Source organism: Meles meles, chromosome 15, assembly GCF_922984935.1.
Source record: "Meles meles chromosome 15, mMelMel3.1 paternal haplotype, whole genome shotgun sequence".
In the NCBI taxonomy this organism is placed as follows: domain Eukaryota; kingdom Metazoa; phylum Chordata; class Mammalia; order Carnivora; family Mustelidae; genus Meles; species Meles meles.
In genome coordinates this window covers 49,961,937-49,989,901 of record NC_060080.1, presented here as the reverse complement: position 1 = coordinate 49,989,901, position 27,965 = coordinate 49,961,937, and the positions used below count along the sequence as shown (strand labels likewise).

The 27,965-nt window shown below is 47.1% G+C and overlaps 2 protein-coding genes across 5 annotated transcripts in view; one reads left to right on the top strand and one right to left on the bottom strand.

The window, feature by feature from the left end:
* Positions 1–1,691, bottom strand: part of LOC123925848 (meiosis 1 associated protein) — an 84,623-nt gene extending 82,932 nt beyond the window's left edge. Inside the window, exon 1 of the mRNA XM_045979409.1 lies at positions 1,237–1,691. The gene's annotated coding sequence lies outside the window, so the exon portion shown is untranslated. The remainder of the gene's footprint in view (positions 1–1,236) is intronic.
* On the top strand, positions 720–27,958 carry SEMA4F (ssemaphorin 4F). 4 transcript variants are annotated; one of them, XM_045979404.1, is made up of 14 exons: positions 720–979; positions 3,231–3,382; positions 4,042–4,101; positions 4,329–4,427; positions 9,026–9,119; positions 19,185–19,304; positions 19,405–19,556; positions 20,196–20,374; positions 20,590–20,737; positions 20,862–21,084; positions 21,226–21,335; positions 21,447–21,607; positions 25,291–25,349; positions 25,597–27,958. In XM_045979404.1, the coding sequence occupies exons 1-14, from the start codon at positions 835–837 to the stop codon at positions 26,205–26,207; spliced, it is 2,313 nt and encodes a 770-aa protein (XP_045835360.1). In that variant the 5' UTR covers positions 720–834; the 3' UTR covers positions 26,208–27,958. The 4 variants fall into 4 exon arrangements, with proteins under 4 accessions (XP_045835360.1, XP_045835361.1, XP_045835362.1 ...); XM_045979405.1 differs by lacking the exon at positions 4,329–4,427; XM_045979406.1 differs by lacking the exon at positions 3,231–3,382 and having other exon boundaries at positions 846–979.
* Positions 27,959–27,965: the final 7 nt, after the last annotated feature.

Here is a 27,965-nt window from a genome sequence, read left to right as displayed (position 1 = left end):
TTGATGTTAATTTGTTACATTTGTGATTGAGCCTAGATAACCAAAGGTTATCTATGGGATGAAAGAGGAGAAAGAAAAGACTACCTGCAAAGCTATAAATTGGAGTACTAAGTACTTGAAGAAGGAACAGGGAGGGATTGGGATGAGATAAGTGATTATTTTCAGGCTCGTGTTTGTCTTGTCTGTAGGATTTCCAAGCGGATCTATCCATATTAGTCTTTGTCCCTTGCGCTCAAAGGTCTATTCATCCTTGAACACTTAGTTCAGAAGTCACTTCTGTGAAACCTTCCTGATTCGCTCAGGCAAAACCTCAATCTTCTGAGCATTTATTTCACGTTATTATAGCAAACATAAATCACTTTGCATTGCAATTATCTGTTTGCAGTTATTTGTTAAATGCTTGCTAAAATAATACTTTTGAGAAATTTAGTGTGTGTACCCATTACACACATATTTTCCCTATTAGTACAGATAACAGGCACTCGGGCTTTTGGAACCCACTGAGCAAACCTGCCACTGGAAGACCTGGAGCCACGCCTCCAGCCCGGTTCCGAAGCACAACTCCCACCTATACCTAGGCTTAACTCCTCCTGTACCTGGGTTGGGCTTCTCCGCCCTTTTGCTCCGCCTCCACCCAACCCCGATTGGCTGGAGGAGGAAATCGGCCCGACCATTAGTCCTTTCTTGAAGGGGCGGAGTCGGGTTGCGTTCTTGTCTGGCCGACGCAGGTCGAACCGGACCGAGGAGATACGAGTTGGGCCGAGGCCGGCAGAGCCACGGCTCTGAGCGCAGGTGGCAGGACGCGCCCCACCCAGCGGCCAGGCGGAGCCAAAGATGCTGGCTTCTGCCACGCTGCCCCTCCTGGGCTCCCTGCCACCTCCGGCCTCGCCCTTCCCGCTGCTGCTGCTGGCGGTGCTGAGCGGCCCAGTATCCGGCCGCGTCCCCCGCTCGGTGCCCAGGACCTCGCTTCCTATCTCCGGTAAGGCGTGGGCGCCCCCGCCCTCAGCCCTTCGCACCGCGCCCAGGCCCCGCCTGCAGGTGCCCGCACCCACCTGCTCTCCCTACGGACCCGGGCAGGCGCAGTGGGGCCCCGCGCCGCAGCGCACCGCGTCCCGCGCCGCCCACGCCCCGCCAGGACCAGGGCGGGACCCCCACGCGGTGCTGCCCACCGCATCCCTCCCCGGCTTCGTGCTTCGGCTCCCAAGACACGCCCCGGTGGATCCCGCGGCCCCTTACTCGCAGAACCGAGAGAGGGTTAAGCCCCTCACCAGGCAGACGCGGACGCTGAGCCCCGGGCAGGGGAGGGGGAGTTCCTGAGGTCCTCCATTTGAGTTCCCTCTCCCTTATTCTGTCTTCCCAAACGTACACCGATGTCCCTCACGCCAGCTTGACGCCTGTTCTTCTACCAAACTCATTGGTCTGTCATTCTATTCAAGCCGCCCATCCTTCTCCAGCTCAGCATTTCCATCTGCTCACTTCTCAAATCCATTCCCTTATCATCGTTTATATCTGCCTGCAAGCTTTTTGCCCTGCTGGTAGCCCTCTTCTCCCTAACCCTCTTCCCAGGCCTCTCACAGCTCTGACACAACTCCCATTCTCTGGACCATGATCCATCGTAACCCTCTTAACTCCTCAGCATTGCCTGCTCGCTACTCGTTCCCTACACTGAATGTTGGGAAACCGTTCAGTGAGTTGATTTAAAATTCTGTTTAAGTGATTTCTAAAATCTTCAGAAGGAAAAAAAAAAAAAAAGGAAGGAGATGAGGAAGAAGGCAGAGGATGCCACAAGGTTAAAAATGGTCATTGGAGTGATTCACACTTTAATAGCTTTCTGCTGAGGTGGGCATGAGCATGGCCACTGACCTTGTTTTCTTCTCCGTGGACAATGAGTGTTAGCTTCCTATGCAGACAGAGCTAGTGAAGCTGAAAGGACAACCTATTGGCAAAACCTCAGAAGTGGGCAATAGTAGTGTAGAGTCTGAACTTAAGACTAGTGACATTTAGGATTGTTATGAATCCAGAAGACAAACTTGTGGTCAGAGACTGGGGATTTGTCTGTGCTGGAGCAATAGCCACAAGATAGAATTGAGGTTGCCTGGCTGGGTTGATAACCAGAAATTCAGAGAAGTCTAGATAGCAGAGTGAAACGGAGCTGGGGATATGCAGGGAATTTGGGTGTTCCAGGACTTATAAAGCATGAGAGTATAGGCAGGTACAGCATAGACCTGAATTTGGGTGTGGGAGGATGGGGTGGGTGGGGCCCCGGGCGGGTGGGGCCCCATACATCAGCACAACTAGGAAAGAATGGCTTGGAGCCATCTGTCTTGAGGGTGGCTGAGAGGGCGAAGCACTTAGAGCTGTGTTGGTGCAGGGATAGGGGCCCCGGGGTGAGCTAAGAAGGTAAATTCATGCTAACTTATTTGTCATCATCTTTAAATAGAGTTTTGAATGATGATATGAAGTTTAGGTTTGGCCCAAATGGAGCACATGCCTAGATAAGAAAGAAAGGAGCCATGTTGAAGCATGTAGTACATGTCAGTTGCTTCCACAAATGTTATCTCACTTAATTCTGTCAACAAGCCTGGTTGTTAGTGTTTACAGGTGAGGAAAGTGATGCTCAGGGCAAGTAACTTACTCAAGATCATACAGCTGGTAAGTGACAGAGCCACATTAAACACAGGCTGATCCATTTCCAAAGCACACACTCTTGTCTACCCTTTACCTCTTTGGGTGGAATTGGGGTGGGGTTGGGAAGGACAAGAACAGTGGGAGAGACAGGGGATAGTCGCCTAAAGTGTTGGTGAAAAGAGTGAATTGTTTCCCTTCTAAGTAAAAAGAAGTTACTAGTAAGTAATAATTAAAAAAAAAAAAGAAATTGAGAGGGAAGTACTTACACCTTCTATAGGAATTTTCAAATTATGTATCATATTGCTATGAATAGAAATTAGACTTAATATTTATGATGTTATTTTAATAAAGCATTCCATTTTTATAGAAAAAGCATACTTGACTGCATTGTGTGCTAAATATTCTGGCCTCCTCAGTCCTCTCTCTTTGGGGAGGTTTGATGGTTGGCCTGTAAAAGTTCTGTTTTTCACCCTCCTGGCTGCTAAATAAATGGTACTTGGAAGAAAACAGAAATTGAGCCCTTGAGCTTTGCTCTTGTGGACCCAACCCTTATGAAGCAATGGCTGATATCACTCTCCCCTCTCACCCTCTCTTCCTGACAGAGGCTGACTCCTATCTCACCCGGTTCACTGTCCCTCAGACATATAATTACTCTGTCCTCCTTGTGGATCCTGCTTCCCATACGCTGTATGTTGGCGCCCGGGACACCATCTTCGCTTTATCCCTGCCCTTCTCAGGGGAGAGACCCCGCAGGGTGAGAGATGAAAGTGGGGAGGACCCCAGAGCATGTGGTTAGATACATAGTTTTTGGGGATTGGTGGGGGGTGTGTGTTCCTAATAATGAAATATGTAACAGTGGTGATGGTAGGAGGGGGAGTGTTGGTGAAAATGAACATAGGAAGAATATTCATTATCTTCGCTAAAGGTGACGGGGGGGGGTGACTGAGGAGGCTATGAGGGAGGTTCGTGATAGGGAGGAGGACACAGTGACCACGTTTCAGGTCACTGTGGGCAGAGGAATCATTAGAATCACCTTTCTTTAGGGCAATAGCTTTTAAACTTTTCTGACCACCCCTTCGTAAGAAATATTTGATGCATTTGACCCAGGACAGGAAGTGTGTATTGAAAGAACCCTTTCTTGAAATAATACCTACTCCCCTATATGTGACACATTCTGATATACCCTATTTCATTAAAAATAAAAGCAGTTGATTTCATTACTCATTAATGGGTGGAGATATCCAGTTTAAAAAACAATGCTCTGATCAGTGGTGGTGGTGGTTGGGGTCAGGATGGGGGTGGGGGGGCTCTGCACTTCTCAAATTGATGGAGGTTGCCGAACTATTTGACCTACCCTGACTTGGGAGGAATTTGGGGAGAATCTGGAAGAAACAATTACTTCTCCTTTCTCAGATTGACTGGATGGTGCCTGAAGCCCACAGACAGAACTGCAGGAAAAAAGGCAAGAAGGAGGTAGGTGTGAATCTCGTCCCTGTCCCGAGTGTCAGTTGAGACCTAGTTCCAGTCCTGACTCTTGTGTCTGTCCCCTGCAGTGCTCCCATCCCAGTGGGCCCAGGCAGGGACTCTAACACCATGTCATCACCAGTCACCTCTGATCCCAGAGCTGCCTCTAACTGTCCTACCCTACCTTTCCTTGTATCTGCTGCTTCTAATTCTCTCTAATCATCTCTGACCCCCAGGACGAATGTCACAATTTTGTCCAGATTCTCGCCATTGCCAATGCCTCTCACCTCCTCACTTGTGGCACCTTCGCTTTTGATCCGAAGTGCGGGGTTATTGTGAGTGACGGGTGGGAGGATGGGAAGGGTCTTCTGTGAGTGACCATGAAGGGGGGCATGCTTAAGGCAACACTTGTGCATGATACACGTTGGGGGTGAGGGATGTCTTCAGAGGGTGGAGCCTTTGTCTGCCATGGGAGGGGGAGGAGGTTGTCTGTAGAAGGTAAGGTATACAGAGTGTGGAGAGACGAGGGATGGTGAAGGGAATTAGGGATGCTAACTAAGCCCCGGAGAGGATAAATCCAGGAGAGACTTCAAGGCCAGTAACTCATGTTTCCTTTGCTTTGTGTACGCTTTGTCCAGGCAGCCTAGGTCCATTTCTTTATCAGCACAATCCGTGCCTGCTTTTTTGTCCCAGTGCATGTGACTCTCTCTCACTCCCTTCTCCCACTTCCACAGCCAACTTCATTCTGTGTGGGCTGTGACCCTCTGCTCTCATGGCTTCTGAGGTCATTGCCCACTGATACAGTACCCGGATCTTGCCTTCAAAGTGGGCATTCTGTCAGTTACCTTTTCTTCTGGGTCCTGTTCATTGCTGCTGGAGCCCTGGGCTTCTCTACTCTCACGCTCAGGCAGGCTTGGGACATGTGTGCCCCTGATCACCTCTAGGCTAGTCATGGCTTCTGGAGGTAAGGGGACTGGTGGCATCTCAGGAAGGTCTTGATGTTTTGGAACTCTCAGCTTTTCCCATCAGTTATCCAGCAGTCAGTCACTGGTCCTCTGCCAGCACATGCTTGTGACAGGAACCTAGGATGAGTCAAAAGCCTCCCATGTTCTTTGTATTCAGTGGCTTTCCTTTCTGGTCCAAGGAGCAATAGGAGGAGTGCAATGACTCCCTTTCCTGGCCCTGATCCTTAACCATAGATTCTGACTTACCCCTTCTGCAAACTGGAGCACTCCTTGCCACCTGGATCTCATCAGTGCGTTTGTCCAAACCCCCCCTTATTGAAGATGATCGTCGTATCTCTGCCTTCGAATGCTGTAATTTATACATTCAATTGCCCCAGTCAGTCCATCTGGGCTGCCCCCGAGGTTAGCTGGTCTTTGGTTGAGTCCTTTTCGTAATGTGGATGAAAGATTCTTCACTGGGTTGTGGATAGCTTCCTCATCTTGGGAAGGTTTCCAGTTCGGGGTGGTATTGAAAATCTCTATATCCCATCAGGTGATGTTGAGGGTATGGTTTCCTTACAGTTCTCACGAAGCTTGGGAAGTAGTGGTAGAACTACCCTTGCCACATAGGTCTTCTTCTGGCTTACACACACTTGGGAACCCTGTATGTATGAATACCAGCACCATGGCTCAGAGACAACATGATCACTTTCAGTTAGTCTCCTAGAGCTTTCTATTCTTCCTTGGCTCCCTGAGGGGACCCTAATGGTTGTTAGATTGTATAGACATAAAATGTTTTCTGTACATCCTGTCAGGATTGGACTCCTATCCATTCATGAGAAAATTGAGCAACCAGAGTGAAGCACAGGGTCTGCCTTTGCACTCCCATGACTTTGATCTTGTTCTCTGAACTCTCCTATCTAGCAGGTATTTGAAATGAAAAACCATCCTTTGGTCAAAGCGTGTTTGTAGGAGAATCTAGGGTACAGCCCCCTGCCCCTGAAATCAGCTGTGTTAACTCGTCAAGCCATATACAAAGACTGCCCTCTAGACATCCTCAATGCTCTCGGGCCTTTACTGTTTGATCCTGCTACCTGGCAACTCCTTTCTGTTTAAGCAAGTTCTTGCCTCATCCCTAGTGCTGAACCTCTCACGTCCCAGAGTGATGACTTTGAGACCGTGTATAACTATTATGTGCAAGCTTTGACCACTCACTCAGAGTTGATCGCTCAGAGAAACGCAGGTTCTTACAAAAGGCAATTCAAGCACTGGACTCCCAGCTCTAACAATGCGGAGTGCTGCCATTCAGTGACAGCTCATTGGACATTGGAGGAAAATATTTAGTTGGCTTTGTTGAGGGAATTTTAGCCATTAACGGAGGAGAATGCTAGACTTAACAATAACAATGACAGGACTTCCTGTTCCATTGAAGATGTACTCTGTCCCAGGCGTGGTACTACAGACTTTACATTTGAGACTGAGTTTAGTTCTTGGCACTGCACTGTGATATTTAGGTATTATTTATATCCATTTTTCAAGCAAGGGATTGGAAGTTCCAAGAAGTTAGGCACCATGTCTAATATGTAGCTGGCAGAGGCAGAGCCAAGATTTAAATCCAGCTGTGTGTCGTTCTGCCCCACAACCCTGTTCTTCTAATCCAGCCTGCAGCACAGAAGACCTTATCTAGTTTCAGTGTCTTGTGACATTTGTTCTGTTTCATGTGACAGGGACCATCTTTTCTTTTTTTCCTCCTAACCACCTGGGGAAGATGCATTCTTATTCTCAAGAACTCTTCTTGGCTAAAGCCAAAGGATGGATTCCAGCCCTACAGCTCAGTGAGAGCCTTCCTGCCTAGCTCTGTCTTTGATCTGGAAGGACTTGGCTTCTGCACAACTGATGATACAATGAGGAATCCCAACCTTCAGCAGAGACTGTAGTGGAGGGGTCTTATCCCCTTCAGACCCTAACTAAATGTTACTTTGACGAGACAGTAAGCATTACCTATCTAGTTAATAGGAACCTCACTTGCTCAAAAATTATAAGCCTACATAATATAGTTATGCCATTTGGGGAAACTGGATGAGGACTCGTTTTGACCTACTGAGTTTCAAGGGGCTCATAGGCCATCTGTGTGAGGAAGTCCAGCTGCCAAATACAGACACAGACCAGACTTTCAGAGAATTTGAGGAATAATTTGCACAGAAAGTCTAACTGGAAATGTAAGAATGAGTGAGGTCATTGAAGTATATGTGATAAGGACTAAGGATAGATTTTTACATAGTTAGGGTCTAGAAAGGAAAATAGAGGCAACCAAAGGAGATAGAGAAGCAGCAATTAGATAGGGGAGGATGGTAGACTTTCAAAGAGAAGACAGACTATTTGAAGGAGGGGGTAAGCCAAAATAAATAGCTGCACCATAAAGATGAGGAAGATGAGGACTGAGAAAAGGGGTCCTTGGTGAAACGTAAGGGGGTAGTCTTTGGCACGGGAATGGGATAGCATGATTTGTTTTCTGGGAATACCAAGGGATCCAGGTCTGGTTGGAAGAAAATGTTCATTTTGAGCAGTAGAAAGGAAGTAATTTGGGCTAACAGGTTTGTATTCTAGGCAACAGGGAGCCATTTTGTCAGTCTCTTGCTCAAAAATTTATCCAGGCAGTGATTGATACTGTAGGGATATTAACCTGTGGTGTAAATTGCAGGCATGGCTAGGCAGTGTGGAGAGGAGGAACTTACTGCTGCCTTTCCAGGGACAGGTAAGAAGAACCCTGGCAGTATGTATTAATCTTTGTCCAAAGTGCCCAAGCATCTTGGTAATCTCTCACTGAGCTGTCATCCATCTTTTTCAGGCTAGGCTGCACCCACTGCCACACAGGTGGGCTGCTTGTGCCTTTTTGGATTCCCTCATTCTGGAAGACTCTCTTGACCCAGTGTTCCCTTTTTGGGGACCTGAGATCACACCTAATTTTAACAGGCCCTGTTCAAGGCTGTCTTCGTAAAACAAAACCGTATTTGTGGACGGTAGTTACTAGACGAGTGGTCAGAATGGGCCCATGGTATACTTACACTCGGGGGCTAAGTGTGGTTCCTCCATCTACCATCGATGTAATTGTGCTCCAGTGACACCATATGCCTCCCTAGTGAACTGGACATGTCGTGTCTGCCTCTTCCATGCCATAACTTCGATTCCTAACCAGCCACATTAACTTCTCTGCCCGTCTCTGGTTGAAGTCATCCCTGGTTTCCATTTTTGGATGTTATCTTGAAGGCTGGCTTAGTGCTGGTGCTCAGGTAAGATAATTTCTGGCTAGTCCTGGCGGACGCCTCCATCTTTCGCCTCCTGTCCAGGTCAGTCCTGCTATAGTTGCTGAATGAAGAAGGCGGTTACTTGCCAAATCCTCAAATTCTGACCTGAGTTTCAGGTCTTCATTAACTTTGCAGATTCCCTTCCCCCTTTCTATGTATCCTTGACTCTGGTCCTGTCCTTTATCCTTGGGGTAGGAGTAGAGGGAGGAAGGCCCTTCTCTCTAAGCCTCTGGGCTTCAGATGATCTTATATTAGCCTGCACTCTTCTTTACCCTTCCTAAGAATTCCAGCCATCAGGAGGCCTGTTCTCTTCTGTTTGTCCTCCCTGTCCTGTCACATAGTCCCCAGCCAGTTGCAAATCCTAGCATTTCAGAGGAAAGATCTGCCTATCAGCCTCTTAGTGTCTTCTAGGACCATCCGTGGGATTCCTTCAGCAGGGCACGTGGGTGTTGGTACTAGGGGAATAGCGGGAAGAGAAATAAACTGGCAAAAAGGGGGATGGCAGAGATGGGAAATGCTGGAATGTGTGGGTGAATCAGAACAGCAGACTGGGAGTTATGGGGATGGTAGCAGATGAATGGGAGGTGAATAGAAATTGAGCTTTTCCTTCATCTGACCATCTTTGTAATTCTCACCATGAACCTGTCCATGACCCTAAACCAATTGCCCCCTTCTGGTCTGTAGGATGTGTCCAGTTTCCAGCAGGTTGAAAGACTTGAGAATGGCCGGGGGAAATGTCCTTTTGAGCCAGCTCAGCGGTCAGCAGCTGTAATGGCTGGTGAGTGGGGAGAGCCCAGAACCTGTGGCTCCTTGCTGTAATTGCCTCCTTCCCCACCCCTGCTGTTGGGATTTCTGTGTCTTTCTTTCCTTTCCTTGCAATGTCTGTTATTCCCATGTCTCTTTCTGGCCTTTCCTGTTCTTCCCACAGTGCCTGTGCCCTCCTGCTTTCCCCCAGATTCTTCCCCTGGGTTTTCGCTAGAGTATGTATTCTCTGCACCTCTAGTGTGAGTGTTTGCTCTGTTAACCTCATTTTCTTTTCTCATAATGCTCTCCCTCCCACCCCCATTTACACGAGGAATCTACTACAGTGTATATTGTAATACATTTAGAAAAAGTATGAAGAAGAACCTAAGAAATCTTGTAGAATGGCACTGTCCAAAAGCACTTTGTGGGACGACAGAAATGTTATACGTCTGTGCTGTCTAAAACGGTAGCCACGAGCTACACGTGGCTCTTGAGCCCTTGGACAACGTGAATAGTTTGACGGGAGGAAGGAATTTGAGTGTCTGGTATCTACCAGCTTTTCACAGTTCTAGGGTATCAGAAAACCACTGCCAATAGTGTGGGATATTTCTTTCTAGCTTTTTAAATAAATGTGTGTGTGTCTTTGCATCTGCACTGTGCATATAAATTTTGCTGGCCAATCCTTTGTTGCTCAGAGGGATCAGTAATCGGTAATGACTATTAAACAAATTTCTGCTCTTACTTCCTTTGACCAAGCTGTATACAGTTTAATTAAGTGTGCAAGGGTTCAATCGCAGTTGATCCCTAAATCTTTTCTAGAGAATGCGTAATCCTGCAACAACCACAAAGTGAATTGTGTGGCACGTAGCCTATCTTTTAGGTCAGACTACCCCCACGTACACCCTTCAAATTCAGTGAGAGTCTAGCCATTTTCTCACTACAGTGTAAAACAAACAGGTAAATAGAAATTTTATGAGTATGTGTATATTGTAAAACTTTTTTTAAAAAGATTTTATTTATTTGACAGAGAGAAATCACAAGTAGGCAGAGAGGCAGACTGAGAGAGAGAGAGAGAGAGAGAGAGAGAGAGAGAAGCAGGCTCCCTACTGAGAGCCCGATGCGGGGCTCGATGCGGGGCTCGATGCAGGGTTCGATGTGGGGCTCGATCCCAGGACATTGAGACCATGACCTGGGCCGAAGGCAGAGGCTTTAACCCACTGAGCCACCCAGGCGCCCCATATTGTAAAACTTTTAAATGTCATGCCACATGGATTTAATGTTGAGTTTTGTCATGAAACTTTATATCATAGGCATTTTTATGCAATTAAAAAATTTTTTTAAAGATTTTATTTGAGAGAGAGAATGAGCAGTGGGGAGGGTTAGGGAAGGAGGGAGGGAAAGAGAGAGAGAGAAGAGAATCCCCGCTGAGCAGGGAGCCAATGCGGGACTCGATTCCAGGACCCTGAGATCACGATTCCAGGACCCTGAGATCATGACCTGAGCCAAGCCAAAGATAGATGCTTAACCGACTGAGCCAACTAGGCACACCCAATTTAACAATTTTTTGTGAAGAAAAATTTTAATAATATGATGCTACCCATCCTGTGAGCATTCCGTAATTTAATCAAGCAGTCCCAAGTCACTTATATAAGTTTATTTGATTTCCAGGTTTATTTAGTTTACCTCAAAATTTTTGCCAATACCCATAACACTGTAATGAACATTTTTGTGCATAAGTTTTTATCCTCATTTTAGATTATCTCAAGATACCTGGAAATGGATTACTCTGTCAAAGGGTGTGAACATTTTATGGCTCATTATTTGTTGCTAATTGAGTTTTTAGAAAGAGTGTACTAATTTACACCCTAAATCAGCGGGAATGAGAGTGTTTTGCTTTTTTCTCACATAAATTTCACTAGAATAGTATTGTTGTCACTTTGAAAAATCTTTACTATTTTGAGCCTAAAAAATGGCACCTTGTTTTAATTTGTATTTCTTTGAATATTAGGAAAGTTAATATTAGAAAGTTTTCATATTTTAGTACTTATTTTTATTTCTTCTTTGGTAAATCCATATAGATATATATATATATTTATATATATATGCACATCTTTATATAGATCCAAATATATATTCTTGGGCCAATTATCAGATGGGATATGTGTTCTGATCTATATCTCTTCCTTTGTGATTACGTTTATCTTTAAGCTAAATCCTTCTTCAGTTAGAGAGCAGATAAAAATTTTTCTTCTTACAAATTTTTCCCCCAAATGTTTAACTCTTTGATCTGTTTGGAACCTACTTTGATGAATGGCATGAGATGAAGATCTAAATTTGTTTTTCCCAATTAGCTAATCAGTTGACTCAGCAGCATTCATTGTACTGCTTTTTCTTTCTTTACTGACTTTTGCTGTTCATTATTGTAAAATTAATTTTTACTCATTCTTTCGGGCTACATTTTATGAAAAACAAAAATTGAGACACAAGATCTAACAGTGAAATTTTTTTCTTCCTTGTGGCTTTATAGAAAAAGTCTTAAAAACTAGCTATACAAGTTTCTTAGTCCTACAGTTAATGACTTCCCTTTTTGGAAAGTAATAAAATAACAAAAAGTTTTTGGAAATGAACATAAACTCTCAATCTGATAAATACAAGATTTCTTATTTTTATTATTCATCTGCAATTGAAATTGATGAGATCTTGTTTATAGTCATACATGTTTGCATAGAAAGTTTAGTTAGTAGTTTTCTTGGCTTTTTATCTAGCTTCTTTGGCAAAACTCTGAGCCAGTCATTGGGTCATTAAGAAAGATTTATCAGTTTTATTGGTTGTCTCTTGATTCCTCATAATTTTTTTATCAACAAAATGACTTCTTAATTATAAACTCTAAGGTAATAAATTAACACACTTTCTTTATTTCAAGCAGTAATATTTATACTCCGCCTGCATGTAATATACTCTGCATGTAATCTCTGTGTTCCAGTCAGCAGGTGAATTCATATTAGCATGTGGTTTAAGAACACAACATTCATAAATAATTGTATGACAAAAGAACATTTTCAAAAAGGAAAGACATTTTTCAAAAGGGTGTTTTTTTTTTAAAGGATTTTATTTATTTATTTGACACACAGAGAGAGATCACAAGTAGGCAGAGAGGTAGACAGAGAGAGAGAGGGAAGCAGGCTCCCCGCTGAGCAGAGAGCCTGATGTGGGGCTTGATCCCAGGACCCTGAGACCATGAGCTGAAGGCAGAGGCTTAACTCACTGAGCCACCCAGGCGCCCCTCAAAAGGGTTTTAAATCTTTCTTTTTTTTTTTTCAGGTTGCCTTTCATCTGATAACCGATGGAAATGATCAGAAGTCACTTTCTAACTATTTAGAATGGCTAGTTTCTCCATGTCTCTTTCTTCGATCCAAATCACAGTCAATACCAATATTATACATTTTCCTCTGAAGTTGGTACTTTATAGGGCTATAATTTACATTTCTTTAAACTTGACCTAAAGACCAGTATTCAGTTGGAGCTTTCAGTGTTGATCTGTTATATCCTGCTGCCCCTTTGTTTTGAAAATAGCAGTATAGAGAGTAGTGACAACATTATGTAGAATTAAAACTTAAATTCCCAGTTAGGATTTATAAAAATATCATTGAGGATAATAGAGGTATTTTGAAATAGAAAGAAGAGCTTTTAGAAATGAAAATATTATTAGAATGTAATAGCAGAGCATTTCTTGTTTAAATTTTAAAAATTATAGTGTGCATTGTGGATAATTGAGAAAATATAGAAATATATAATGAAGGAACTGAAAAGCCAATTGTAATTCAGTTATCACCAGGTAGCCACTAATACTGTTTTCGAGTATTTTCTTCTACTGTGTTTGTCCGTGTGTATATTTGTAATACATTGGCATTATCGTACATATGCCACTTAGTTTTGTATACTGAACATTTTCTCATAGAATTAATTATTCAAAACATGATTTTTAGTGATTGCATACTCTCCCATCACTTGAATTAGCAAGTCTGTTCCCATATAATTACACGTTCAAAATGTAAGATAAATGATTGCTTTTATAAATATTGCTGCAAGAGAAATTTTTTCACATAAATTATTATGTAAATCCCTTACACAAGTTTAATTAATTGCATATGAGTCCACCCAGAAAGTAGAATTGCTGGGCTAAAGAGTGTAAAGGTTTTTACGGTACTCAGTGGATTTGGCCAAATTGCCCTCCAGTTAGTCCCGCCAGCATTGACAAGAGGGCCTCTTTCATTGCACCCTTGTCAGTCCCAGGGAATACAATTAATAAACATACAGTTGGACCCCTGGGTGGCTCAGTGGGTTAAGCTGCTGCCTCCGGCTTGGGTCGTGATCCCAGGGTCCTGGGATTGAGCTCTGCCTCAGGCCCTCTGCTCGGCAGGGATCCCGTTTCCCTCTCACTCTCTCTGCCTGCCTCTGTGCCTACTTGTGATCTCTCTCTGTCAAATAAATAAAATCTTTTTAAAAAAGTAAACATACAGTTTATTATGACCTCCTCCAGAGTCCAATTTTATGTATTTTTGCTTGCATCTCCATTAGTGAGGTTGAACAACTTTCCATGTGTTTATTTGTATTGGCATTTATTTAGGAAAAAGCCTTAGAAATCTTCTCTTCAAATATGACATGTATTTGTACTGCACTTAGATAAAATTAACATTTTTCTCAGTGTCTCTTTTTGCACTGTTCCAGTTTTGAAAAATGCAGATAATTTAACAGTAATGTTCACATTAGCCTAAGAACACTGGCACTTCTGTCTCCTCTGGAGGGTCTTTGTCTTCCACTCATCCTTTCAAGGTTGGGGTTCCTTGGACCCCCCTCTCAGGGTCCTGTTCTTTTCTCATTCTATGTGGTTGTGGTCTCAACCAGCCTCACAGATTTGTTTCCACTGCATTCTGATGCCTCCCAGACGTTAAGTGGAGCTATAGACCGTGTATCCAGCTGCCTTCCAGACATCTTCACATAGTTGTCCCACAGATCTCAAAGTCAGCACATCCCAAACCAAGCTCATCATCCTCACTTTCCTCCCCCAAACCTGCTCCACCACCAGAGTCCCCTCCTCTGTGCACACAGTGCTGCTACCTTCCCGTGTCCCCCAGCTGGAGACAGTAGTCAGTCATCCTCCGTTCTCCTAGCAACATTCTGTAACAGATAGGGCTTTTATTGAGAAGAGCAGGAGGAAGGAGTATTTTTTCTTTCTCTTTGGGACTCTGTCCTGTGTTTAATCATCTCTGTTTGCTCTCATGGTATCTTGTGATGACTGCATCTGCCAAGAAGCACTGCAAATTGTTCCCAGTATACTGGGTGTTGCCGGCATTTTGGGGTCAGGCCTACCTCTTTTTTTTTTTTTTTTTTTTTTTAAAGTAGGCAGAGAGGCAGGCAGAGTGAGAGGGGGGAAGCAGGCTCACCACTGAGCAGAGAGCCCCATGTGGGATCATGACCTGAGCTGAAGGCAAGAGGCTTTAACGCACTGAGCCATCCAGTTGCCCCTTAGACCTACCTCTTAAATTCAGGTGTGTTTGCTCCAACACTAGCATTCACACACTGAAACACTGTTAGAAATACTGTGTGAACAACAAAGGAAAAGGTAAAATAAACGCTGCATCTCCAACTAGCTAATTATGTCCTCATCGTAGGCTGTTCTATAAAAAAAAAAGGTATCCAGCTGGCCTCATCCTTAGATAAGGAAATGGAGACTATTAGGCTGGGAGCTAGCTATCTTGCAAAGCTCTGACTGTGTGAAGAAAAGGGAGTGGAGGAAGGAGGGCCAGGTTGTGTTTAAAATCTTTTTTTTTTTTTAAAGCTAATGAATGATTAATCCTATTAATTACATCTTCTTTAGAAGTGACTGTTTTGGTAGGAGAGTGAAAAATTGAAACCCCGGGTGTAGGGAAGTGCTCACTGCCGAGGCGTGTGCAAGGCTGTCAGTGTTGTTGCTAACATATCTGGGAGGCCTATGTCTCGGGCTTTAGGCTTGGGTGAGGAGAGCTCTATTCCCACTTTTTTTTTTTTTTTTTTTTAATTTTTTTTTTCTTTTTTACAGATAGAGAGAGAGAGAGAGAGAGATTACAAGTAGGCAGAGCAGCAGCCAGAGAGGGGAGGAAGCAGACTCCCTGCCAAGCAGAGAGCCCGATACGGGGCTCGATCCCAGAGACCCTGAGATCATGACCTGAGCTGAAGGCAGAGGCTTAACCCACTGAGCCACCCAGGCGCCCCTCTATTCCCACTTTTAATTGTGATGTTTCTTTGGTTGTGATTCATCTTTTGTGGCTTTCAGTCTTTTTTTTTTCCCCTTGGTATTTCCAAAATGAAATATATCTTAATTTGGAGGGATATAAAAGTGAAAGATGGTAACTGCAACAAACATTCAGTGGGTACAAAAATGTAGAAAGGAGAAAATAATAATCATTGTAATTCCATGAATCAGAAATGTGTTATTAACACTGTAGAGTTGTCGCTCCTTCCCATCTTTCCTATGTCTGCAGACATATACGTGTCTTTTAAAAGTATAGGGTTATATCATACGTGGTGTATTTTTTTTTTTTTTCTAACCAGCTTTGTTCACTGAATTCAGCACTGTGGGCATCATTCTCTTTTGCCAATAGCAAATGTGTGTTTTAATGTTTACTGAATCGATCCATTCAGTACTAACCTGCCAACGATTGCACATACAGGGATATTTTGTTATATGAGCAATGCAACATAATATTTGAGATTGAGACCGTCCTGGAGAATCTAGGACATGTGGTGATGCTGTGTCCTCCTGAAATTGTGACTGTGATGGCTGCTGCTCCTTTTCCTTGGGGCATGTGGTGCATATTTTACAAGCCCCTTGGTACTCCTGGACAACCTGGAACCCTGCTGCTTCCCCCCAGAGTGTCTGACCCCTCCTGCTGTCCCTTACTGTCAGTGACCTTCTGTTCCTTCCCTCCAAGTGAGTGTGCTCTTTGGCAATTCTGGGCTCCGGAGTTCCTGAGTGACCCCGTTGATCCCTTAGAAACTTTTGGAACCTTTTACCTCCACCTGCTTTTGGGTCCTTACAAAATATTTGTTTGTAGCCCTCCCCCCCACCACCCAGCACCAAGTCATGCTCCTAAATACTCGTGACTGTCTCCTCCACAGATCTCTCTCCATTCTCAGGATGTCCATGACACAGCTTCCGTGGGAGTTCTAGTTGTAGAGTGTTTTGTGTATAATTCTTGTAGGGAGGTTTTTCATCGTAACTCTGGCTTCCAGGTCAGTTTTTTTTTTTTTAAAGATTTTATTTATTTATTTGGCAGACAGAGATCACAAGTAGACAGAGAGGCAGAGAGAGGAAGGAAAGCAGGCTCCCTGCTGAGCAAAGAGCCCAATGCGGAGCTCGATCCCAGGGCCCTGGGATCATGACCTGAGCCTAAGGCAGAGACTTTAACCCACTGAGGCACCCAGGTGCTCCTGGATCAGTTTTCCACCCGCCTTTGAAGTACAGAGGGTTGGCTTGTTCGCTGTTCCTCGTGCTGCCAGACCATGCCCTCAACCTGGTTTGTCCTTCCTGAAGTACTCTGGGAGGCAATGGGGTGCTATTTTATAGCCCCCCCACCCCCGTCTGGCAACAACTCAAGCATGTGGTCCCTGAGGTTTCACAAAGAACCTCAACTCACCCGCACGGAATGGCGGCCATGTCCAGGCCCTATGTGGGCTCTATGTTTGGATCGCATTTAACCCTCAGCAGGGCTCCCCAGTGGAGGGTGGTATTAATCTCCCTTCTAGGTTGGAGGTTCCTGAAGCTTATTTGCCAAGATCATACTGCTTATAAGTATTCAGGGTCCAAGTCAGGCCTTCTGAGCTCCAGAATACTTGGATTCTTTTCACCATCTCCAGGGATAGAATAGTCTCCCCTCCCCACCCTCTAACCCTCTGCTGCTGCCCTCAGAGGCTTTCTGACCCTTCTTTGCTTTGTAGGAAGTATTTTTTAAAATAGTGGCTATTTTTCCAGCACCTGAGACAAGCAAGTTTGCTCAGGCCTCTGTGACCCCAGGATGCTGGTGCTTCCCCCAGAGTGGCCCTGCTCTACCCCTTCCTTCCAGGCGCATGAGTCCGCATGGCCCGCGCTGGGCCTTCCCTGCATCGCCGTGCAGCACACCAGTCTCTCTTGCTTCCCTAGCCTCTCTGACTTGATTTTCCATGTTGTTTTCAGTAGCCTCTCCCCTGAAGTGGTGGTATCCCCAGGGACCTTTTTCTCACTTCCTCTTTCTCCCTGGCTGTCATGTTCATGGCCTGGCTTAAGCCTGACTCCCCAGTTGCCTGACTGGCCCTGTTGCCTGGGTCCGTCTGTCTGATGGCCTTCCAGAGTCTCCAATCACGTATCCTGAAGGGACTTCAACCTCAGCACATTCCACATTTGGTAATCCCAACTACTTCCTTTATCTGGTTCTCTCCTGTCATTTCCTGGCTTTGCTCATAGTATCACCCTCTGCTGTCTTCCATCTTAGAAGCTGGAGATCTTAAAGACATTATTTTATTCCATTCTTTCCCCTTTCATATTCAGTTGACTTTCAAATCATTTTAATTGATTCGGCCTCAGAAATATCCCCCCAACCCAGCCCTTTTATTTTATTTATTTATTTATTTTTTACAATTTTCTTTCCTCTGCTGCTACTTAATTCCGGCCTCCACTCTTGCCTGGAGTGTGTGAATGGACTTAACTAGCATTACCTTCTTAAAGCCCAGAACTGGTCATGCCACTCTCTTCCTCAAGAAAATCTGCAGTTTTCCCTCTTACCTGGAGAATAAAGTCCACATCCTGTGGCAGAGCAGCCTCTTCACAATTGGGTGCCCGCCTTTCACCTCCAGCTCCATCTCCGCTCACTAGCCCAGCAGGTGCTTGGCCCCCACCAGAGCTGCAGCCACAGGGAGCACCGCATGTCCCTGAACATGGCTCCTCTCTTCCCCACCTGCTTGCCTTCCTCCCTGAAGTCCAGCCCCCCGGCAAATTGCTCCTTCCTCAGACCCAGCTCAGATGTCACCTCTTGGGGGCTGTGCCACCCCCCCCCGTTAGATGTAGCTGGGTCCTCCTCTGTGCTCCCCCACTGTCTCCTGGTACCGGAGCCCACGTTTGTCTTCCAGACTTGAAGGGAGGCTCTTGGAGGCAGTGTTGTGCTCAGCACATGGCACAGTGGCTCAGACGTAGTGGGTGGTGAAGGAATGCCACTCTGTTCTCTCCAGAGTTCCTGGGAGACACAGAACTCCTCCGGGGCTCACGACCTGCTACCCCTGAGTTATTGTCTCCTAGTTGCGTGTGAGCGCTTGTCTTGTTATAGGGCGGCTATAGGTGTCTTAGACTCCTCCCACAGAGCTGTACCTCCCCTTCCTGCTGGGGCTCTGTGGTTTCTGTCTTCTCTAGTCCCCACCATCCCTGGAGCACCTGTGCTCCTGCACTGTACCAGGAGAGAGGGTCCGCCTCCTCGCTTCCTCTGGCTGCCTGTGCAGCATTCACGAATCCCCCAGGTTGGTGTTCCTCCAAGGGTGGTCCTGAATCACCCACATGAGGGTAACTCAGGTGGCTTAAACTTAGTTCTTGGACCCTCCCCTAACTCTGCTGGGTGAGAATTGCTGGGCCCGGGGGCCAGGAATCTGTGTTTTGATCAATCCCCCAATGGGTGCAGGTACACCCTAAAGCTGTGCCTGGTTCCGGAGCAGGGTCCATCCCCAGTCAGAAGGAGCACCAATTCCCTCAGACGTGTGCCAGAGTGGGACAGCGGAAGTCAGACCGGGCATGCTGCAAAGCGAGCCCCCTTCCTGGAGCGTCAGTGTCATCACGGCAGTACGGGATAGAGGCAGCCCAAAAACAGTCATAACAACAAAAAAGCCAACAGACAGACAAAGCTTGATTCTCACCAGAGCAGCCCTTCCTCTTCCTTCCTGCACATCAGCATGCTGGCAGTTTTCCCTTAACACGGGTGGCCTTTCCCACCCTGGAGTGCTTTGTGTCTACGTTGACTGGAAGTGAGATGCTGCTGTGTCTGCAACCCTTGGTTCCCCTCAGTCGTCTCTGACAGCCTGTCTCCTCCCTGTCGCCCTGCAGGGGGTGTCCTCTATGCTGCCACTGTGAAAAATTACCTGGGGACGGAGCCGATTATCTCCCGGGCTGTGGGTCGCACCGAGGACTGGATTCGGACAGAGACCTTACCCTCCTGGCTTAACGGTGGGGAGAGGGGGAGGGGTGCTCGGTGGGGGACAGAGCTGGCTGAGGCCGAGTGGCCCCAGGCTGTGTCTGTGGTATCTGAGGCCACTGGTCTCTCCAGCCCCAGCCTTTGCTGCAGCCGTGGCCTTGAGCCCAGCCGAGTGGGGGGATGAAGACGGAGATGATGAGATCTACTTCTTCTTTACGGAGACTTCCCGAGCATTTGACTCGTATGAGCGCATTAAGGTCCCACGGGTGGCCCGTGTGTGTGCGGTGAGACCACTGTTCCAGCTGTTTGTCCTCTTCTGCTCTGCCTGTCCTGTCTTTTTCTCTCTGGGACTCTGTCTTTGTGTCTGTCCTCTGTCTCCTTTTTTCTTCTGTTTCAACTTCTTTTCTGGGAGCTTGGGGAGTGTGGGGAAAGACTCTGGCCTTTCACCCCTATAATTACCCTATGACACACTGTCCCCAGGAGGTGGACTGGTGGAGAGGTCAAAGGACAGGAACTTTTGAGAGCTAGTCTTGGGTTCAAGTCCTGGCTCCACCAGTTCCTTCCTCTGTGACTCTGGGCAGCTCCTTTAGCGTCTTTGAACCTCCCCTGTGAGATGAGGATAGTAATGACTTCTGGCTATAAGGGTTGTTTTGAGGATTTAATGAGGTGGCTTATGGAAAGCTTGTAGGGCGGTATTTCATAAGTGCGCAACGAACTCAGTCACCGCCATTGTTACTGTGACCCCATCCAACCCCGGATGTCCTTTCCCTGCAGTACTCTGTACCTCCATCCTTGAGTTTCTGTGTATCTGTCTTCCCATCTGTCCGTGTCTGCCTGAAGACAGGGAAACCTCTCTCGGTGTCCACATGCCTCCCACAATGTTGTTCTTCTAAAGAGAACTTCCCATGCCCTTGTCACCCCAGGGGGACCTTGGGGGCCGGAAGACCCTCCAGCACAGATGGACGACCTTTCTGAAGGCTGACCTACTCTGTCCAGGCCCTGAGCATGGCCGGGCCTCCAGTGTCCTGCAGGACATGGCCATTCTCCGACCTGAGCACGGATCGGAGACCCCCATCTTTTACGGCATCTTTTCCTCCCAGTGGTGAGGGGAGCCTGGTGTGGGGGAGAGTTACTGGGCGGGAGATGATGGGGGGTGGGTGCAGTGTCTGTGCTGTCTGCTTCTGAGGGGGTGGGCTGTCCCTGGAGCGGGCTTCATGGCTCCCTTTGCCTTTCTCATGGGTCCTCTTATTTGTCAGGGGTGAGTTGCTGTTCCCTTGTTCCCTCCAAATATCTGCCTCCAACCTGTGACTCTTACAGGGAGGGGGCAGCCATTTCTGCTGTCTGTGCCTTCCAACCCCAAGACATTCGGACAGTGCTGAATGGTTCCTTCAGAGAGCTGAAACATGACTGCAACAGGGGACTGCCTGTCATGGACAACGATGTCCCCCAGCCCAGACCTGGAGAGGTGAGGGGGTGGGGCATCTTTTCACTTCACACCTGCATGGCCACAGGAGAGGAAAGGCCCAACCAGGCATCACAGACACTTCCTGGCCCCTGGGAAACTGTCACCTGTCCTGTGTTTCCTCTAGTGCCTCACCAACAACATGAAGCTCCAGCAGTTTGGCTCATCACTCTCCCTGCCTGATCGTGTGCTCACCTTCATCCGGGACCACCCTCTCATGGACCAGCCAGTGTTTCCAACTGATGACCATCCCCTGCTCGTCAGTACGGATACAGACTATCTCCGAGTTGTGGCACACAGGGTGACCAGCCTCTCAGGGACAGAGTATGATGTGCTCTACCTGGGGACAGGTATGTTTAACGGCCCAGCAAGGAGCCCACCCAGGGCACACGTGCTCCTGTCACAGAGTGGGTCCTGCATGTACAGGTGTTAGTGTCGCCAGGCACAGGGGCGGTTCTATCATTCTGTCTGGCCACCCGTCTGCTTCCTAGAGGATGGACACCTCCACCGAGCCGTGCGGATTGGAGCCCAGCTCAGCGTCCTGGAGGATCTGGCCTTATTCCCAGAGCCGCAGCCAGTTGAGAGTATGAAATTGTATCAGGTGAGTTATAGATTTGGGGGAGTGTGGTGGGGGTATCTCTGAGACCAGAGCCAGTTTGTTACCCTGAGGTCTGGGAGAGCCAGTGTCTTCTTCCTCACTCTCTTTCTGTAGAATTGGCTCCTGGTGGGCTCCCGGACCGAGGTGACTCAAGTGAACACCACCAACTGTGGCCGTCTCCAGAGCTGCTCGGAGTGCATTCTGGCCCAAGACCCTGCCTGTGCCTGGAGCCTCCGGCTGGATGCGTGTGTGGCCCATGCTGGCGAGCATGGCGGGTGAGTGTCGCTGCGTTGGTCTCTTGCCTGTTGTCCCAGGGCACCGGCCCATCCACGTGTTTGTGTCTACTTCTCATCTGCAGGGTACCTGGATCCTCGGTAGAGCATGCGACTCTTAATCTCAGTGTGAGGAGTTCAAGCCCCATGTTGGGCATGGATCCTACTTCGTTTTTGTTTTATTTTATTTTATTTTTTATTAAGATTTTATTTATTTCTTTGACAGAGACAGATCAGAAGTAGGCAGAGAGAAGAGGAAGCAGGCTCCCTGCCAAACAGAGAGCCCGATGCGGGGCTCGATCCCAGGACCCTGAGATCATGACCTGAGCAGAAGGCAGAGGCTTTAACCCACTGAGCCACCCAGGCACCCCTCATTTTTATTTTATTCTATTTTTTTGAGAGCGTGAGTGGGGGGGTACGGATGGTGAGGTTGGGGTACAAAGGGAGAGGGACAGTGAGAATCCCAAGCAGGCTCCACGCTCAGTGCAGGGCCAATGCCGGGCTGGATGTCACAGTCCTGAGATCATGACCTGAGCGGAAATCAAGAGTCAAATGCATAACTGACTGAGCCACCCAGGCACCCCTAAGTGGAGCTACTTAAAAAAAAAGTTTCTCATCTGTTAATGCTGCCCTGTGTGTGTGTGTGTATGATTCTGTTTGTGTCACTTGTGTGTCCATCTGTCAGTCCATACTGACTGTCTGGTGCTGCCTCATCCGTGTCCTTGCTTCTCTGCTGGACCTGCCCTGACTGTGTGACTGACCTCCAGGTTGCCACACACTTCTCAGTTTTCACTTTACAAGAGCTGTCAGAAGTGTTTGCACTCTTGACTGCTCCCTCCGAACTTCCTTGTGATCCTCTTGCCTTCTGTGACCCTGCGTAATCCCGGATGTCCTCCCTCCCCCACCAGTCTGTCTCCCTTACTGATTCCTTTTCCATCCCACTTCAGAATGTTGGTATTCCTTGGGGTTCAGTCCTTCTCCTTACACTTCCACACACTCTCAAAGTGGTCACATTCCCACTATCTTCAACGCCGAGTGGCGCTGACCACCACTGATGTGTCTTTAGTTGACCTGTGGGATTCCCTGACTCGCGGTCTACCTGATAGTCCCTTGGGAGGCTTCACAGGCAACTCCAGCTTAGCGAGTCTCAGCACATTGTTTCCTCTTTCCTTCACGTGCTCTACCTGTGATTTTCATCATTGTGAGAAAGGGACCTCCATCCAAGCCACAATTGCCCTTGCTGTCGTGCAGTTTGTACTGACTCTAGCTCCATCTGTCATATCCTCAGTCCACAGCCACTCCCCTCCTTCTCTGTCGCTATCACCCTAGTCCAAGCCATCATCACTTCTTGACTGGATTATTCTGGCAATCTCTTCACTGGTCTCCTTTGACCATTGGGGCATCCGACCATCTCTTTTCCCCTCAGCAGCTAGCTTAAAATTGTATGTCACATTGAAGCAAATCCCTGGCATCATACCCATCAGAAATATTTCAGTATATATCTCTCTCAGGTCAGGACTCTCTCTCATTTTTTTCTTTTTAAATTTTTAAAAATATTTTATTTATTATTTGAGAGAGAGAGAGCGAGCATGAGTGGAGGGAGGGGTAGAAGGACAAGCAGACTCCCCAATGAGCATAGAGCCCACCACGGGCTCCACCCCAGGACCCTGGCATCATGACCTGAGCTGAAGTCAGTGCTTAACCAATGGAGTTGCCCAGGTATGTCCCCTGCCCCCAACAAGAACTCTGTTAAAAAACATTTTATTATAAGGGATTTCAAACATTCAAAAGTCAAATAATACAATGAATTCCTATCATCTGTTGCTCAACTTCACAACTATCAACTCCTGACCTTGCTTCACCAATACCCTCACTCACTCCCTGTTGTTTTATAGCAAATCTTGAACATCTTATCACTTTATCCATAAATCTGGCAGTATATATCTTTAACACAGATGGAATTAAAAATGAAACCGTATTATCATTATTATCCCATAAATTTAATGTCATGAGACATCCTGTCAGTGTTGCAATTTTCCAGTTTTCTCAAAGCCAGCGTATACTTTAAGATAGTTGTTTAAGTTAGGATCCAGACAATGTCCATCAATTGGAATTGGTGTTTTTCTTAAGTCTTTGACATTTTTGGTGATATTCCCTTTGATGAAACATTTTTAACTGATTGCTTGGAAAGTATTTTTTTCAAACTGACTTTGAGATTTCCTATTTTGAAGCCCAGTTAATTTACAGTACATTTGTACATATTACTGAACCACAAAACTACCAAAATTATAGAAGTAAAGACTCTCTTTGGGAATCAGTTTTTCCTTAACAACTTTGATCTGGTGGTTTCTTTTGGGAGAATTTCTAAATGCTGAGACAAGGCAAGTGCTTTATTGTTTTAATACCCATTAAAATAAGAATTTCATTGTTTTTGGATATCCTGTGTACTCAGGGTCCCCTTAAGATATATGTGTTTAGGGGGTGTGAGGTATGTCTATATGCTAGGTTATTTCTTGGTAATACAGGAAATTACCAAGTTGCTACTTCTTTTTTTTTTTTTCTTAATTCATTAAAAAAAAAATTTATGTGTGAGAGAGAGTGCATGTAAGGGGTGAGGGGCAAAGGGAGAGGAAGAAGGAGAGAAGCAGACGCCCTGTTGAGTGCAGAGTCTGAGGTGAGGTGGGTGAGGCTCCATCCTAGGAGCCTGAGACCATGACCTGAACCAGTATCAAGAGACAGACACCCAACTGACTGAGCCACCCAGGCATCCCACCAAGTTGGTACTTCTATGATCTCTATCTTCCACACCTCATTCATACAAATGAGAAAAAGAGACTGTGGAGTTCCCGTGGCTATAGCTGCACATATGGCCTTCCCATGTTCCTAGCTCTCAGCCAAACTAAGTGACCTTGGTTTTACCCAGAAGACTGTAATGTATTCATGCCAATCTTGGAGCTCATTTCAGGGACCTTAATTCATGTGGAAGGCAGTCACACTCAAATGGAGTCTATCTTTGCTGAGGCTTTTGTATGTTCTGTTAGAACTTGATCTCCACTGACAGCTCGGGGAAGGTCTCCCTCTGGGGAGTGGTGACAGGGAGTTCGGAGTGGGCAGTCTGCCTTGCTGTCAGGCACAGTCACACATATCCTGGAAGTACCAGGATTGTGTTGTTTGAAGCAGGTGTTGGAGAGAGAAATTTCCTCCATAGAGAGGAGCAGCCTTTATGAAACAAAAAGTCATCTCCCTGACCCTCATAGAATTTTGATTAACTTTTATAGAAAAGAAGTTTTCTCTCTTAATAGAAAACAGGTTAACTGTAGTTTTTATGTTTTTTTTTTCTTCCCCAGAGAAATCTTGTGGTTATAGATACCCAAATACATTTCATGGAACACTCGTATGCATTTTTTAAAGCGCCCTCCCAACACCTTTCCAACAGACTTACTGCAAATTTAGTTCTCTGTGGTCTGCTGGAAATATGTCTAGAATTGACTTGGCAAGTGTCACGAACAGTCAAGGGGGCACTGGGGGGAAGTTTTACATTAAGAGAATGTTGACTGATAGTTTCAGGAGTGATTTATGAGATGATGGGAGCTGTGGTTTCATTCTGCTGCCGAATGTTCATTGGTACTGAGGAAATCGGAAGGGGATGCTAGCACTGGATTTACCCAGTATTCTCTTCCGTACAGGCTGGTCCAAGACATAGAGTCGGCAGACGTGTCTTCTTTGTGCCCCAAAGAGCCGGGAGGTCTGTATGGTTTAGGGGAATGTGGGTAGAGTGGGTGAAGGGGGCTAGAATGCTGTCCATTTGCGACCCACTTTAAAAATTGGAAGATATGGCAGCCAGTGACTTATGGTCTTACTGTCTTTGGGCATCTCCTTTGTATCTTTGTCCCCACGGCCCCTTCTTGGGTCTGATACCATGCCATCATTCGCCGTGTTACAGCCCAGCCAGTAGCATTACCGCCTTTCGTGTCTCTGCTCTCTCTCCGCAGAACGCCCAGTAGTGTTTGAAGTTCCTGTGGCTACAGCGGCACACGTGGTCTTGCCATGTTCCCCAAGTTCGGCATGGGCGTCCTGTGTGTGGCACCAGCCCGGTGGGGTGACTGCACTTCCCCCCCGGCGGGACGGGCTGGAGGTGGTAGTAACCCCAGGCGCCCTGGGTGCTTACGCCTGCGAATGTCAGGAGGGGGGCGCGGCCCGGGTGGTGGCTGCTTACAGCTTGGTGTGGGGCAGCCAGCGGGGTCCCCCAAGTCAGGCCCACACAGTGGGCGCTGGACTGGCCGGCTTTCTCCTGGGGGTTCTTGCAGCATCGCTGACTCTTCTTCTGATTGGCCGGCGTCAGCAGCGACGGCGACAGAGGGAGCTTCTGGCTAGAGACAAGGTGGGCTTGGATCTGGGGGCCCCCCCGTCTGGGACCACGAGTTACAGCCAGGACCCTCCCTCGCCTTCTCCTGAAGATGAGCGGCTGCCCCTGGCCTTGGCCAAGAGGGGCAGTGGCTTTGGTGGCTTCCCTCCACCCTTCCTGCTTGATCCTTGTCCGAGCCCAGCACACATTCGGCTTACTGGGGCTCCTCTAGCCACATGTGATGAAACGTCCATCTAGGGCAAGTGACCGCTAGTGCACGGGTGACCACTCGAGGAGGATGACCATTGAGATGCTGGGAGTACTGAGCCTGGAAGATGCTTATGGGGTATGAGTTCTCTTTGGTCTTTGCGTCATCACTTAGACTTCCGTGTCTGCCCTCTCTGGGCCTGGCTGGGCTCTCAGGGCCAGGGCTGTGCTTGATCTCCTGATTCTCATGAGAGACCAGAGCTGCTGTCTCCAGTGAATCAGGACTTTTCCCACCTCTGCCTTCTGAACCGCTGCAACTCCTTCAGCCTCGGCTCCCTATCTTGGGCCCATTAGTTCGAGGATGAGGAATGGGCCGTAGCTTTGACTTTGCCTTCTGGTGGGCCCTGGCCAGAAGGAAGAGCGCTAGAGGTGGTGGGGGCTAGTGTGCATTAAGTTCTTTTGTTCATTCTCTTAGTTTATGGGATTCTCTGTGGGGAGTGCATGATCCCCATGTTGCAAGATGAAATCTCTGCCCTGAGATGTCCCCCCAACCCAGTTGTCCTTCCATGAAAGTGAGTGTCAGTACGCAGGTGTTTGTGGAAGGCCTGGCCACACGTGCATGCATGACTGGGCTGGTGCTCAGGTGTACCCCTGGGGGTCAGATCCAGTGCTCAGGTATACCCCGGAGGGTCAGATGGGGGAAGGTGGGAATGAGGCATTGCCTGCAGAACTTCAGACCCTGTAGCCAGTGAAGGAATGGCTTTCCTTTCTAAAAAGAAACAGACCACCACCCCGGCCCCATCTCCTCCTACAACCCTTCTCTTGAGTAGAGGAAAAACTCCCAAAGTGACCTTTTGGGTGGGAGGGACAGCGGTACGCGTGACCCAATCATTCTCTTTGTTTCTGCCTCCCGGCTGCCACCACTGCCACACACAGCTGTTCTTTCTCTTTGGCTCCCGTTAAAAAGACTTCACAACCTTCTAAGTATTAAGGGACAACAAAAGGGGAACAGTCATAGGAAATACAAGTTGCATAAAAATAGGTTTGTATCAGTGACTTTACTCAGGTTGACACCCTTGCCCTAAGTCAGAAGTTCTCCACCTGGGGTCCATGGACTCCCTGAAATTGTATGCAAAATGTTGCCGGTACATGTGAGTCTGTATTTTTATGGGGGATGGGGTGGGTGGTATGGTTTTCATCAGCTTCTCAAGGCCTTAACCAAGTTAAAGGACTATGCCTCGAGGTCGCCACCCAGTGGTCAAGAGGAGGGAGTGCCAGTCAGCGGCAGTTCTTCCAGCCCTACCATCCCGTTCTCTGTGGTCAGCCCTGGGACTCGCAGCTGCTGGATGCCCTCTTGTTTCTCCGGTCCTTGGAAGCTGAGCTCTGCGTGTATTTGAAGATACTATCAACTCCTACAAAACATAAAGACCTCTTCCTGCTTCACAGCTCCCAGATGCTCTAGGCTTCTCCTGCTCGGTTCTGGTCTTGGCCCGTGTATGTGCCTCGTTCATCCCTAGTGAGGGACTCCCCCTGAGCTCCAGTGAACAATCCAGCCCTTCCCAGTTGAAGTTTTCGGCTCTACTCTCCTTGGCGGCAACCTGTGAACTATTCAAAAGAATCCCCTTGGGTTTGGAATTACCAGTGGCTTTGCCACTCATACATGTATGGTTTTCAGCAAGTGATCTAATGTAGGAACACTGGTTTGTTCAGCTGTAAAGTGGGGATAGTAATACCTACCTCGGGGTTGCTGCAAGGATTGAATGGGAAGACATGTAAACAATAAAGCAGTGTCTACACCAGTAGATGTTG